The following is a 15,039-nucleotide window of genomic DNA, read 5'->3' on the forward strand; positions in this document are numbered from 1 at the left end:
TTATACGGCACAGCACTGTCTTCAGAACATTTCAAAATTTTTTTTTCCTTTCAAATGAACAATGAAAAATTCCGGACACACTTCACCAAAAGGATTAAAGGTGAATATTATAGGATCAGAATTTCTAACTTTGCGTATTGAATAAATTATATTATTTAAAACACACCATCAACAACAGTTCCTTTCATTGCAGAGGCAACACATAAGATAACATTTTTCAAATAGTGCGATCCTGCACCTGCCTGGCAGTGTTGGAAGGGAAAACACTGCAATTAAGCTGTTCGACAATTTGCAAAATTTCAGCCTTTAGGTACTCCAAGGTTAGATTATTCAACAGCGTAGTATATAAAGGTTACACGATTGTCGAGTTTAACATAACAAATAGCTTACAAGATTAATGTATTAGTTATTACACTGGCTTGTTGAGGTGGCCATGAGCATAATTGTTGCAGAGTATTCAATATTGTTACTCTACAACATCAGATTCAAACACTGTATGTATAACCGTAATCTAAAATGCCTGGAGCCTGCAAGCTATAATAGTATCTAACTTTACCTATTATATAACTATGATTCATGATTATACATCTAATTTAGGCTAATGTGACTAAATTTCAATGTGTTGAGGGATTGCGATCCAGCAGGAGTTGTTCATTTGCCAAAATGCTTCATCTTATGTTTTTCTCAATTATATCGGCCGATGGTGCGGAAAATTGCACTGTTCAATAGAGCGGTCAATAGAGCGAATCTACACCCACTGTACTTATATGTTACCTCTGTAATGCATTGGAGTGTTTTTGGAAACAAATAATTATTGATAAAAAAGTTTCAACTCCTGTAAAAATGTTATCTTTTACACGTGGAGAGGGTGAATCTGAAACTGAGAAAGATAATAATATCCCCACATAACACACACATAACGTGTTATTCAATGATAGATTGATCAGCTTTTTCGCTTATTAACCAATTATAATTATAAATTAACTGATTTATCCCCAAGCAGGCTGAGTGGCATATTGCACTACCAATTTGTCATTAGTCCCAAAACAGTCGAACAAGTTGCCCACGTGCTGATCTAGAGGGGGCGCGAAGTGTTGGGCGATGTACAGGATCACTTGTTCGTCCTGCGGTGTCGTTATGTTATGATCAACAAACTGAGAACTAATTGAGTGTTATTTGAACGTTAATTGAGTGTTAATTGAGTGTTAATTGAGTGTTAATTGAGTGTTAATTGAACGTTAACAAATGGAAATTCTGATATAAAATAATTGTTTAAATACAAATATGTTAATTAGCAGCACTTCAAATTCCTTACATCCTTAAGTTTGAGTTTTCCTTTGATCCAATTAGACATCCACTTAACCGTCTTATTTTTGTCCACCTGACGGGAATTATAAATTAACAAAATTAGATAATTGGGTAATTTTGCGTTTTTTAATTAACAGATTATTAACCAAATAAAATGCAAATAGAAGACCGTTTACATTACAAATTACGTAAGCCAGATTTTTGCCATTTCAGACCCCCCCCCCCCCCACTAGCACTATCTAACAGATAACCACTCTGTATAAACTATACTAGTGTGAGCATTTCAAAACTTTCTCCCACCTTGAGCTGATTACGTTATAACATGAACGATCCCAAACAACACTTATTCAAAAGACCGTGTACAAAAACACAAAGGTATCAATTACAAATCTGACAATGTTCCTGCGTGTAGGCTAAAATTGTAATTTGTAATTTAAACCCTACAATTGTAAGCCCCCATAACTCAAAGATATTCTATTTCGTTAAATCGATTCGTAAAATACGTATATTAACTGTTTGCGATTGCACAACACTTTAATATGACATGTAACTGAAAGGTTTAACTAATATCCCATGTTAAACTCGGTTAGGAGGTTTAATTTTAAACGGTTCTTATGTCACCAACTATTATGTGTTATAGTTATACGTCTGAAATAAATAGAACTTGAAAGTGGGTGAAAGTGGCAAATACATAAATGGGCGCATCTTACACGTTCATTTTTCTACAACAGATAAATAAGATGGGACTTTATAATTAGCAATGCCACAGTATTTATTACTATCGTGATATAAGATACTGAGGTATATTATAGATGACTAGGGAGGGGGCCGGGGCCGCGGCCAAGGTAGGGGGTTTTGCTCAAGTACTCATGTTTCTTGAGTACCCCTCTTACAGACGTTGAGAAAAGCATGTATTCGTGATAACATACCAACGTGACGATGACAAATTACAGATCTGGTATGATTTGTCTCTAACATATAAAAGTTGAGGGTTCAGGTAATGGTACCGTCTTAATGGTACACAGTGAACACCTGATAGCGCTAATAATCTGGCTGGCAAAGAATAGCTTTATAATAGCTTTAATATGTGCGGATATTGTATTTTACTTTCCGCAGAATCTTTTTGTTTGAGAAGTAAGCAGGACTATTGTTACCTACTGAGCTGTGCACCATGCCGGGTAGGCTCATCAGAGATAAAGCAGTATACAGCAGAGATAAGCTGTTCATGAAGAAGTGGCACTGTCATGGTAGTTGTAATGATACCCTGACAGCTGTACACACAATACAGTGAGTATACACGTCCGCACTCCGCACACACCGTGTTATGTAACTAGACACACTACACACACTACACACACTACACACACTACACACGCTACACACACTACACGCACTACACACACTACACACACACACACACACACTACACACACTACACACACTACACACACTACACACATTAAACACACTACACACACTACACACACTACACACTACACACTACACACACTACACACACTACACACACTACACACTACACACATTACACACTACACACGCTACACACACTACACACACTACGCACACTACACACGCACGCCCAGTGTAACTAGATACACATGACATCACCCTCTCACTTGTACAGCACCTGTAAAGACAGCTAAGAGGTTGGAGTAGCTATTCTTACCTTCACACTAGTAGGGATGCGTTACTTATACGCCAAACACCCCGGTAAAATTAGATCAGGCCAGGGTTATTCGATTTTTGGAAAATTTACAATTTATATGGGATTAAACTTCCCCGGAGATTCAATGTAAAATAGAAGAGAATATTTAGCGTTCGTTCTAAGTATAGGATGGCTACCTCATTGGTCAGAGTTTGTTTTAAAGAGAATGCAAGCGAAGGAAACCGGTAACTTCCATGCTTTTGTAGTACCGTTTATAATTTAAACAAATATTAACCAAACTCTGTGTTGTTTGCGGTGCTGGACTAAAAGCGTATTATAGTTTTGCTATGCATGATTTAGGATTTTATAAACCTCTCACTATACAATATACATTAAAGGGGCAGGAGGGTCTTTATGAAATTTCTCTCGAAATTGATTTTATAGTTGTTTCTGATAGAGGAGAGTGATATCTACTAGTTGTTTTTTGTCCCATGGAAAAAGTTTGTTCCTAGCCGAAATTATCGCCAGTCAAAGGTCAGCACTCATGTGTAATTGTATTGCCCGAGCGATTTTCAATCGCGCGCCCTGAAAATCGAGTCTAAAAATCTATTTAAATAATGACCGACGTTGTACATATTATAATGACAGACGTTGTACATATAATTATGTAGAACACACGATACAAGGTGTACAGCAGTAAGTTACGTAGTGTTTGTTGGTTTACACGCCAGATTTGTGGAGGTATGCAGTACCCTGTACCTACATAAACATGCTACAAGTGATCATTAACCATGACGTACAGAATAACAGAATACTCCCGCTTTGGAACCCACCACACCCTACTAGAGTACTAGGAACCTATTAGGAACCTACTAGAGTACTAGGGACCTACTAGGAACCTACTAGGAACCTACTAGGAACCTACTAGGAACCTATTAGGAACCTACTAGGGACCTACTAGGAACCCACCACAACCTTCTAGAGTACTAGGGACCTACTAGGAACCTACTAGGAACCTACTAGGAACCTACTAGGAACCTACTAGGAACCTACTAGGAACCTACTAGGAACCTACTATGAAGCTGATAATCCCGCGTTTAACCGGCCACCACTTTCTTTTTGAGGGACATTTGGAAATGAAAGAGGATACATGATCTTCAATTCTGAATTCCGATGATTAGTATACTATTGACATCATACGTGCGTCATGTAAATTGTAAGTCATAACAATAAAAGAAAATTTGTCAATCTTAACTGCTGAGTAGTGAGAATTAAGGATTAACAGTGTGTTGTTAAACTTCAATATTTATATTAATATTTATTTATGTTACTCTTCTGTGCACGTCAGTGGTAGGATGCTCATCGAAAAACGCGACAGAAAAGTCAAAAGTGGCAAATTTATTTCTCAATATACTGCTTAAAACCGTGCTACACTTTGATCTTAAGCCACGCGTCTCCTCACTAATGAATTGATGGCAGCCAGGAAGTTGCTGGGAACTCCAAAACTGATAAGATTACAAAGGAGCATACAACTAAACTAGCAAATTCCAGGATTACACATTATGACTATCTTGACCTTGCTAGATTCGATTCTATGAATGATTGAGTTAAATAAATTTCTTATAAAACTTTAAAATACAAATTTTCAAAACATCGGATAATATTATAATTAAATGAGATCTTCGTCTAACAATTATTGTTACAAGAAAACATCCGGGTGTTTGGAGGGTTATGAATTATATAACAGTATTGGTAAATTTAGATGTACAACATGAACATGGAGCTATTTTCAAGTAACCGTTCGTTATTTAACCACTCCCCTACGGATTTGTTCTACATCTGCTCAACAATCAAAATGCCGTTCTGAACCACACTTCACTAACCATTCACTGTGACACACGTGATATTTCTGACCCGTGGTATTCTAGAATACATGCTAATTGCAGACGGTAACCTTTTAGTACCTCAAATTGCAATTGGTAACTCGTATGTATATTGGAGGTGCTGTAACAGGTAACAGGGTATTTGGTAACATTTACAATGTAAACTGGGAACAATATAAACGCTTACATTACCGTGGTTATGGTGGTGGTTATTGTGGTTATGGTGGTGGTTAATAGTATTTTATCTAGTATGATGCAATAACTATCACCACCATCTGTGATACCTCTATGTTTCAAACCCTGTTTGAGTGATTACATCTTTGTTAGAACTATGATAAATTATTTAGCCATATTATGAAACAATTGAATATCGAGTGTCATTAGGTATCATCTCATAGCCGACCTAAAGCTATACATAATGGATCATGAAACACACTAGGTACATACAGCAATACACAATACACACAATATAATAATATACAATATATACACTACACCTCAAAATAATGTATAATTTTGGGTTCTACATTATGCTGCATACTGTGTTAATTATAGCGTCTTGACTACCTGTCGTCACTGTTAATTAATTACAAAACTCTGACTTCAGGCTTCAAGACAATTCTACAACATTCCATCACTTTTTACAAATTTTAACGATAAATGCGCCCCCTACTACACATCGCAGCTAGTGTACAACATCTAGCCAGTACGCCAGTTTAAACCCAAGTAACTGTGTATCCGCATCTCTCCTGCCATGATTTCATAGTAACTAACTGCACAGTCTGCATGACAGTGTGATTATGACACAAGGATAGCCGGGGATGACGTAACCGTGACAGAAACGGCCGCCCTGCGGAACGCGGCTGCAACTGTCAAGCCGTACAGTTCAAACTGGACCACTGAGCGGCAGGTGTTGGCAAAAGTTTTGTAAAAACTGTGAGACCTGGTGAACAACACCCTTGTCATGACCTCCCAGAAACCCACTACTAACTAGTAAATCAGTGATCCCGACACACAAACACGATGGTCACCGTCCGGTGTCCCCCGAATCCCAAAATGGAAGGGTCAAGAAAGGAGGTGTAAGGAAAGTTCACGATGTAATAATGAAGCCGTAGAAGCAGCAACAAACAGGAGCTAGTAAGAGAGTGGACAGGTGACAACTGCGGCCGACATGGAGTAAGAGTACTGGTCACTGGAGAGGGTAGTTTATAATAAACTGTTATAAATATATTATATATTACTTGTTGTTAAACTGCAGGATCATGATGGTATGAAATTATGTGGTGAGGTATTTTAAGAGCCGGCGTAAAGTTGACGTCTGGCTTTCTCCTCCAGAGAAAGAACATTCTGATTACAACTGAAAGCCACATAAAAACCTCAAAACTAAAAGTTGAAGGTGTAATTTACAGTGATGTCAGACAGAATCTTTAACTCACTTCACTATTCTACACTAGTTATGAGCTAGACTATCCTTACATTATCCTTACACTATCTTACACTATCTTACACTATCTTACACTATCCTTACACTATCCTTACACTATCTTACATTATCCTTACACTATCTTACATTATCCTTACACTATCTTACATTATCCTTACACTAATTATGAGCTGCACGGTGGTATGTAAAATAAAGAGTTACAATTGGTTGGAAGATCAACCTGGATCAGTATGCAACCTACTAAAACCAATGGAGCCCTCTTCAGGGTCATTCCTCTCGCATTTGCGAGAGTCGTCCCAAAGCTTCATTTTACTTAATTACTATACTCATAATTTACTCATAATTTTTTGTCTGAACACAGCATGGTGATATAAAGTTATAAATTAACTGCTACATAACATAAATTAGCTGCTACATAACCCTGCAATAAATACCTACTAAAGTGACGCCTAGAGAACACGGTCACTAATATTAAATATAGAAGTATTCAAAACTTTACTGGCTGTAGATAAATTGAGGTCGGCTAGCTACGAATGAAACATTATATTATGTGTTACTATGGTTGACTTATTACTACACACTATACAGTATACATACAGTATACATGTATGTTTTCATGGTCACTGATAAAGTCTACATTATGAAGACGCACATTAATTAATGCAACAATATCTTACATAACATTTACTTACACTGTTTAACATATCTGTGACTGGCACGTGTCAATATATTCCAGGCACGTGTCAATATATTCCTGGCACGTGTCAATATATTCCAGGCACGTGTCAATATCTAACTGGCACGTGTCAATATATTCCAGGCACGTGTCAATATCTAACTGGCACGTGTCTGATTTTACTCACGTTGTACTTCTGTTTCTGGAGTATAGGGGCGTTTCCCACATTCCGGAGCACCACAGCTATTTTATCTGACGCTGGGGCTGCAGCCTTCTGAAACAGTGTGAATGTATGTACTGTGTATAATGTACTGTGTATATTGTACTGTGTACAGTGTACTATACACAGTGATAAGGGGTATGTACACTGTACACTGTACAGTGATAAGGGGTCGTTCACAAATTACGTAATCAGCCGAGGGGGGAGGGGGTTTCCAAATGATTACGCTAGTGTAATTTTGAGACAATAGCAATGTGTAAAACTGATTACAGATTACGGAGAGAGGGGGGTTGAAAATTGTCCAAAATGTTATTACGAAATATGTGATCGACCCCCAAGAGACTTTTCCTTGTCGCAATAAACGGGAACACTACAAATTTTGCCCCAGAATCATTACACAAGGGACTACTAAATTTTCCGATCCGGATATTACATACAGTGATAAGCCATCTTAAGAATTACAAATATATCTCATTATTTATTATTGTAAGTGCATGAGAGCATGAGATTAAGTTTTCTCCTTTTCAGTCTTTTGTAATCACTTGAAACAACCCTGAAAACTAGGCCCTGAAAATTAAACCCTGAAAATTAAACCCTGAAAACTAAACCCTGAAAACTAAACCCTGAAAACTAAACCCTGAAAACTAAACCTTGAAAATTAAACCCTGAAAACTGAACCCTGAAAACTAAACCCTGAAAACTAAACCCTGAAAATTAAACCCTGAAAACTAAACCCTGAAAATTAAACCCTGAAAACTAAACCCTGAAAATTAAACCCTGAAAACTAAACCCTGAAAACTAAACCCTGAAAATTAAACCCTGAAAACTAAACCCTGAAAACTAAACCCTGAAAACTAAACCCTGAAAATTAAACCCTGAAAACTAAACCCTGAAAACTAGGCCCTGAAAACTAAACCCTGAAAACTAGGCCCTGAAAACTAAACCCTGAAAACTAAACCCTGAAAATTAAACCCTGAAAACTAAACCCTGAAAACTAAACCCTGAAAACTAAATCCTGAAAACTAAACCCTGAAAACTCCACCCAGATTTCAATGACTTCAATCTTGCCGAAGTGCAACATAGCATTATAAGCTTTAGATTTGACTAATGAGTGTTTTTATGATACTAAATTTAATTAACTTATAAAAGTGGGAGGAGTGGACAAAAGCTGATAAGTGATAACAAACTGTTAATACCCACATCAGTATTATATATATTATATAATATATAACAATTATTGAACACTACTAGTACTAATGCACGGATTACTCATTATAATTGTCATAATATAAAAGTGCCTCATTCATAAATCATTACAGCATACAGTAGAAAAATTCAGCAGAAATATTTATAATTACAACAGTAACCTTCTTGGTCGCTTCACTTGACGTCTCATCTTTACTTTCGTTTTCTTCCGCCATTTCCTACAACATCCGGGTATAAAATAAGATTTTGGAATGTCACAAATTACAAAATTCATTACTTTAATTTTCTCGGTTAATCAAATTACGTAGTAGTATTTTAGCACATACAATACAATTGTATCCCTGTATCCTTATATGTCAAGAATCAAGATCTGCCATTTTACCTTGACATCAACACGTCGCATTAATTAGTATTACCAATGCAGTTTATACAATCATTAACGATGATGTATTCAATTGTAGGATATGCTTTCAGGTTAGCTCTATGAATGACAATTGACAAGCTGAAGAATCTTAAAACTTCTGACAAAATTCCGATTAAGACAGAATTTAGACAATAAGCATTTGACCAGGTACAGATATCCGGCAAAATTAACTTCATCTTAATATAGATATAAAAAGTAAACTATTAAATGGTCATAGCGTGATGCTGATTGCAGATGGTGCCTTTTTATTTTAGTCATTTATTATCATTGATACAAAACAATGGCCAGTTTCCGGATAATTTCCATTGAATGTTGTCTTGTCCTAATTGTATGACTGTATGTCGTATGATGTCGCTGGTGACCATTGTTTTACAGCCCGTATTTCCTGATGATGGTGCATGTAATACGTTTTACAGTGTTCCTAACATAATGACGTCACGCGATCATGTGGTCACTATTAGTGAGCTCTGTAGTGGAGAATTGAACAAAATATGACATAGAACTTGATAATTTTATTTAAAAAGAAAGTGTATCAATTTGAACATTATCATTATGAAATAAGTTAACATAAAATTATTTGTAAAATTCTCTCTGAAAATTTAAAATGGAACGGTGTGTAAAATGTACCCTATGCTATGCAGCATAATATTATAACTATGAAGCTAAAAAAGAAGCCGTAACTCAGTAAATATACTTTATAAATTTTAGAAGAATTTCTCCCAATTACTTAGAAAGGATTTATTTCAACATTCAAATCAACACGACAATTTACTACTTGACACACCAAGCTTCAACACACAAAATTCAGAAATGTCCACCAGAAGAGCTCCCTAAAACCGGTAATCTCCGAAAGTTTTCCATTGATGGTACTGCTGTCTACCACACGCTAACCAAGTAGGAGTACCTCCATCTGCTGGGTTCATGTTATGCTGGTCACTATTGTAGCGCGGGGGACCGATATCACTGTAAGTATTACTGACAGTACCGCTGTAAGTATTACTGTAAGTATTACTGTATGTACTGGTGTGTCTGTGTCGAGGGTGAGGTATGTAGAAGAAGAGTGAGGGCAGGGTGTCAGCGTGTGTGGAGGTGACAAGTTCTTCTACCAGCTGTCTGAAGAGGAAGACATGGTTTAAGTTGGAGGATTACATAGTTGAAATAGTTCTAGTTGAAATGGTTGAAGTTGCGCAAGATCAGGACATGGCAATTTCATATCTATTCATTTAACAAAAGATTCACACACGTATTATAGTGCTATAAATATCGCACGTGCACTATAAATATCGCACGTGCACTATAAATATTGCACGTGCGCCGCGCGAAGGAACACTATCTGACCTAAGTCCATCCCTCATCTGTTGTCTGTGCCCAGTAACACTGATAACACACTCTCCCTCTACTGTCCCCTCATCTAGTTGTATCCACACCCCGTTACTTTCCTCCACGTGCTGTATTACTCTCTTTCTCTTGCGGAACCGTAGTAACTGAGGGAGTTGTTTTTAGGGTTAATTATATGCTTTACAGATATTAGTATATACAATATAATATACGATTTTGAAAATTAATATTGATACATAATACTTATCAATATTAATTTTACTAACATCTGTAGCATGAATCATAGTAGCATGGATTATACAAAATAAAACGACGGATTACGTCAAATATTCTACATCTTAGTTATCACTGAGAAGATCATATTGTTTTGATCGAAGCTTTTGTTTGACGTAACTCGTCGTTTCATTTTGTTTCCGCTCTCGGCTAGCCGATAAGCACTGTCAGCAGACGACGCCTCTCAAAGTATAATATCAGGGATATCGAGGTTGTAAAGCATTGTTTATATTCGAGGCAGTCTCCTAAAACGGAAGTTTCAAATGAACGAATACAGATAAACCGTCCAACATAGATCACAAATTATTAAAACTCACCTAAAATTAACAACAACCTCTAATATCGACTAACCTCTGAAGTAATCATAGCAGGCATAACAATCAACATAGTCTCTTCCCGGGTTTTGCCCACGCTGTTTCTTCTTCTGTCAAAATGCTTGCGGAGGTCCTCTGTTATAGTGTACAAACATTCCAGTACCTGGTATTTATAATTATGTCTATGATTTGTTTATTTTTGAAAATGGAAAAATCTACTTCAAATCAGATATGTCGCCCATTTTAAACTTTTATATTCAAACTGAGAAAGGCTTACAATTGAACTCGACGCGTAATTCTAATATGGTCTGAATTGTTGTATAATTTAATATAACATGTACATTGTAAATATCATAATTTGCTGCTAGTATATAATACTATAATAATATTAAAATGTTGTACCTGTTTGGGACTACCCTTCAGATAAACCTGACACTCTTTATACACAGGGTAGAGGGTTTTAGTGAACCGTAACACACGCAACCTGCAGGGTAGAGGGTTTTAGTGAACCGTAACACACGCAACCTGCAGGGTAGAGGGTTTTAGTGAACCGTAACACACGCAACCTGAATGGCAGGGTAGAGGGTTTTAGTGAACCGTAACACACGCAACCTGCAGGGTAGAGGGTTTTAGTGAACCGTAACACACGCAACCTGCGGGGTAGAGGGTTTTAGTGAACCGTAACACAAGCAACCTGCAGGGTAGAGGGTTTTAGTGAACCGTAACACATGCAACCTGCAGGGTAGAGGGTTTTAGTGAACCGTAACACACGCAACCTGCAGGGTAGAGGGTTTTAGTGAACCGTAACACACGCAACCTGCAGGGTAGAGGGTTTTAGTGAACCGTAACACACGCAACCTGCAGGGTAGAGGGTTTTAGTGAACCGTAACACACGCAACCTGCAGAGTAAAGGATTTTAGTGAACCGTAACACACGCAACCTGCAGAGTAGAGGGTTTTAGTGAACCGTAACACACGCAACCTGCAGGGTAGAAGGTTTTAGTGAACCGTAACACACGCAACCTGCAGGGTAGAGGGTTTTAGTGAACCGTAACACACGCAACCTGCAGGGTAGAGGGTTTTAGTGAACCGTAACACACGCAACCTGCAGAGTAGAGGGTTTTAGTGAACCGTAACACAAGCAACCTGCAGGGTAGAGGGTTTTAGTGAACCGTAACACACGCAACCTGAAGGGTAGAGGGTTTTAGTGAACCGTAACACACGCAACCTACAGGGTAGAGGGTTTTAGTGAACCGTAACACACGCAACCTGCAGGGTAGAAGGTTTTAGTGAACCGTAACACACGCAACCTGCAGGGTAGAAGGTTTTAGTGAACCGTAACACAAGCACCTGCAGGGTAGAGGGTTTTAGTGAACCGTAACACACGCAACCTGCAGGGTAGAGGGTTTTAGTGAACCGTAACACACGCAACCTGCAGGGTAGAGGGTTTTAGTGAACCGTAACACACGCAACCTGCAAGGTAGAGGGTTTTAGTGAACCGTAACACACGCAACCTGCAAGGTAGAGGGTTTTAGTGAACCGTAACACACGCAACCTGCAGGGTAGAGGGTTTTAGTGAACCGTAACACTGCGGTAATTCCTTAGTGAGCAAAGATGTTTTTTACAGTAGTTTGTTACAATAAAAGGTGTTTATAAAAGGTGTTTGTTAAAGGTGTTACACTGTTACAGGTGTTAAAGGTTTTTGTTACAGCTACTAAACTAAACTCTCTCCAGGAGGCAGGAGGTAAGTTATAAAAATGGATGGTATTTTTTAAACACTGCCTGTAATTCATATCGAAAGTGATAGAATATTCTACAGTATTCTCGAAGGCGAAAAGATTTTATTTTTAAATTCTAAGTGTATTAATTAATAATTACCCTTCTTTTATGTAATATTCCTTCCCACGTTGGTTCATGATCCTATTTATCTCTTCAGTTACCAGCACTTTCATAGCAACGTTGTATTTAAGCCCTGATAGAATTACTGTTAATACTAAATAAAAGCAGCAAGTCAGTAACTATAATGAGAAGTACGCACGGTGCTTGGCTTAAAGTACGTACGGTACAGCAACTTTTAAAGGTACGTACCGTACGCCCACATCCAGAAAGTTTTATATTTCCTCCCAGATGCGTTTTTTTCTAAATTCTGTGGCCAGCTCGCTTCGCTCGCAAGTTTGGGGGGGGGGGCTGTCGGCGAGCGAAGCGAGTCGACGTGTCCAATCCAGCTGCGCAGCGAGCAAGCTGTGGCAGGGGTCTGGGGGCGCAGCCCCTAGCGGGGTCCAGGGGCGGAGCCCCTTGGCGGGGGCTAGGGGCGCAGCCCCCGGAATTTTTTTGCGAAATAGGGTGTTTTAGACGGCATTTGGCATTAAAGAAATTTGTAGGACAGCAATAAACTGGGATTGAAAAGAATCAAGTACTCACGTAAATTTGGTAACTTCACAACAGCAATCTGCATTCTCCAATCAGAATATTTCACTGTGTTCCAAAACTGACGGGATGTTCCTCTTTGATTTTTATACAATCGAAACATTTTCTTCAAAAATTTCCTCAATTAATTTGTCTTTATTCCAAAAAAATATTTCGAAATTTAGGAGTTACTTCTCAAAAATTTCCTCTTTTTCTCCCGTTTTTCCTCCCAAAAAAAATTTCCTCCAAGGCTGCCTTGCAAGATGGCGTGTTTCTGGATGTGGGACCGTACGTATTTTTCATCTCAAGTCAGTATATATTCACCCCAAACATCATAATATTATGTCAAATGCGCTAACTGCCTCAGATATAATCATGATAAATCATAACAATCAAAATTACAATTACAATAAGTCATGTCATTAGGTATGAAACTCCAAAATCACTCCGAAATTCTCGATGAAGTCAAAAAATGTTTTTTTGGGAATGGAAGTCTCACAAAAATCCATGCATGGCCATATTCTCTCTAGATATTCTTTTATAATAATAATAAATTGAAGTTTAAGAACACCACTATTAATTAAGATAAGCTTATACTCAGCAGTGTTTAATCTAGTCATCCCAGAAACTATCATGATAAAAGTTAGGACTGCTATCATATATATTATATACTTGAAAATACATCGTTCATACTAAAATCATAGAGTGAAGCTTAAAATTAAAGAACTAACACTAAATATAGGCCAAAATCAGTCATTGATAAAATTATTGAACATTCCTAATGTATTTTAATTCATAGCTAGCTTATTCAATGAGGTATTTTACTTCATAAGACTGCACGCTCCTTTTACAGCTTTTACAAGCATCACTTTACATGGCTTTAGCTTAATCGTAAAATCTTGAACCTATCATAGACTTTAAACAATTTATGTAACTTATTACTACATAATATTACTATATTTATATTGTGTAAAGTACCTGAGTAAACGTTAATCCTGTCCTGGGCTGCTGATGAAGAGTCTCCACGTTGGTCTGCAGTAGAACTGGAGGGCGTGGTCTCTCCTTCCGATGTCGTTATCTGAAGAATGTCTGTCAATTACACTAGTAATTAACACCATGCACCATTAACTTTCCCTGCTATTGGAATTGCATCGTCAATTGTAACACCAACAGCCGATATTCTAGACTCCCAGCCGCGAGCCAAAATAACATTTTTACTATAAACTAGAATTAGATATCAAACCTACACTCGAAGAAGATGTGGCCTCTGAGCTCCTCTTCTCCTCGTGTTTCTTCTGAATAAGTGCCAGTCTCTGTCCCAAAGTCAGTACTCTCCCATCATCACCACATTTGGGGATATTCGCCAGAGAGTACGATCTGATCACTGTAGGCGTGTTGTTTGTCTGTGTGTTTGTCTGTGTGTTTGTCTGTGTGTTTGTCTGTGTGTCGGTCTGTGTGTTTGTCTGTGTGTTTGTCTGTGTGTTTGTATGTGTGTTTGTCTGTGTGTTTGTCTGTGTGTTTGTCTGTCTGTCGGTCTGTGTAATTGATTTTGAGTCATCGGCCCTATTATCATTATCATTACTGCTCAGATTAACATTGTTCTGATTATCTCCGGGTGAAGGCTGGTTGAACAGTTCGTCGTTTAGTGGGTTGATATAGTTGTCACGTAGGTTGCTATAGTTGTCACGTGGGTTGCTATAGTTGTCACGTGGGTTGCTATAGTTGTCACGTGGGTTGCTATAGTTGTCACGTGGGTTGCTATAGTTGTCACGTGCAGCAGAGCTGAAGTATTCCTCAGGGGGGTCCAGGGGCTCATCTTTAATTGTGGTAACCTCTGTTAGCTGCTCCTCATTTCCAATCACCATGCTGAAAATTCTAGTTA

General features: G+C 37.9%; 4 protein-coding genes across 5 annotated transcripts in view; 2 read left to right on the forward strand and 2 right to left on the reverse strand.

The window, feature by feature from the left end:
• Nucleotides 1-15,039, forward strand: part of LOC134824674 (Bardet-Biedl syndrome 7 protein homolog) — a 638,888-nt gene that overhangs the window by 240,759 nt on the left and 383,090 nt on the right. The gene's annotated exons all lie outside the window — the stretch shown is intronic.
• Nucleotides 1-15,039, forward strand: part of LOC134825072 (DNA ligase 1-like) — an 85,609-nt gene that overhangs the window by 12,932 nt on the left and 57,638 nt on the right. The window lies entirely within an intron of this gene.
• Nucleotides 251-8,620, reverse strand: LOC134825232 (autophagy protein 12-like). The gene is made up of 4 exons (XM_063837381.1): nt 8,565-8,620; nt 7,165-7,248; nt 1,316-1,381; nt 251-1,124 (listed from the first exon to the last, which is right to left on the reverse strand). The coding sequence occupies exons 1-4, from the start codon at nt 8,616-8,618 to the stop codon at nt 990-992; spliced, it is 339 nt and encodes a 112-aa protein (XP_063693451.1). The 5' UTR covers nt 8,619-8,620; the 3' UTR covers nt 251-989.
• LOC134825185 (uncharacterized protein DDB_G0287625-like) lies at nt 9,333-15,036 on the reverse strand. The gene is made up of 7 exons (XM_063837335.1): nt 14,405-15,036; nt 14,136-14,235; nt 12,630-12,723; nt 11,155-11,236; nt 10,790-10,915; nt 10,166-10,311; nt 9,333-9,940 (listed from the first exon to the last, which is right to left on the reverse strand). Exons 1-7 carry the CDS (start codon nt 15,020-15,022, stop codon nt 9,658-9,660), a joined length of 1,449 nt encoding a protein of 482 aa, XP_063693405.1. The 5' UTR covers nt 15,023-15,036; the 3' UTR covers nt 9,333-9,657.

This window comes from Bolinopsis microptera, chromosome 13 (genome assembly GCF_026151205.1).
Source record: "Bolinopsis microptera isolate Bmic1 chromosome 13, MBARI_Bmic_1.0, whole genome shotgun sequence".
Taxonomy (NCBI): domain Eukaryota; kingdom Metazoa; phylum Ctenophora; class Tentaculata; order Lobata; family Bolinopsidae; genus Bolinopsis; species Bolinopsis microptera.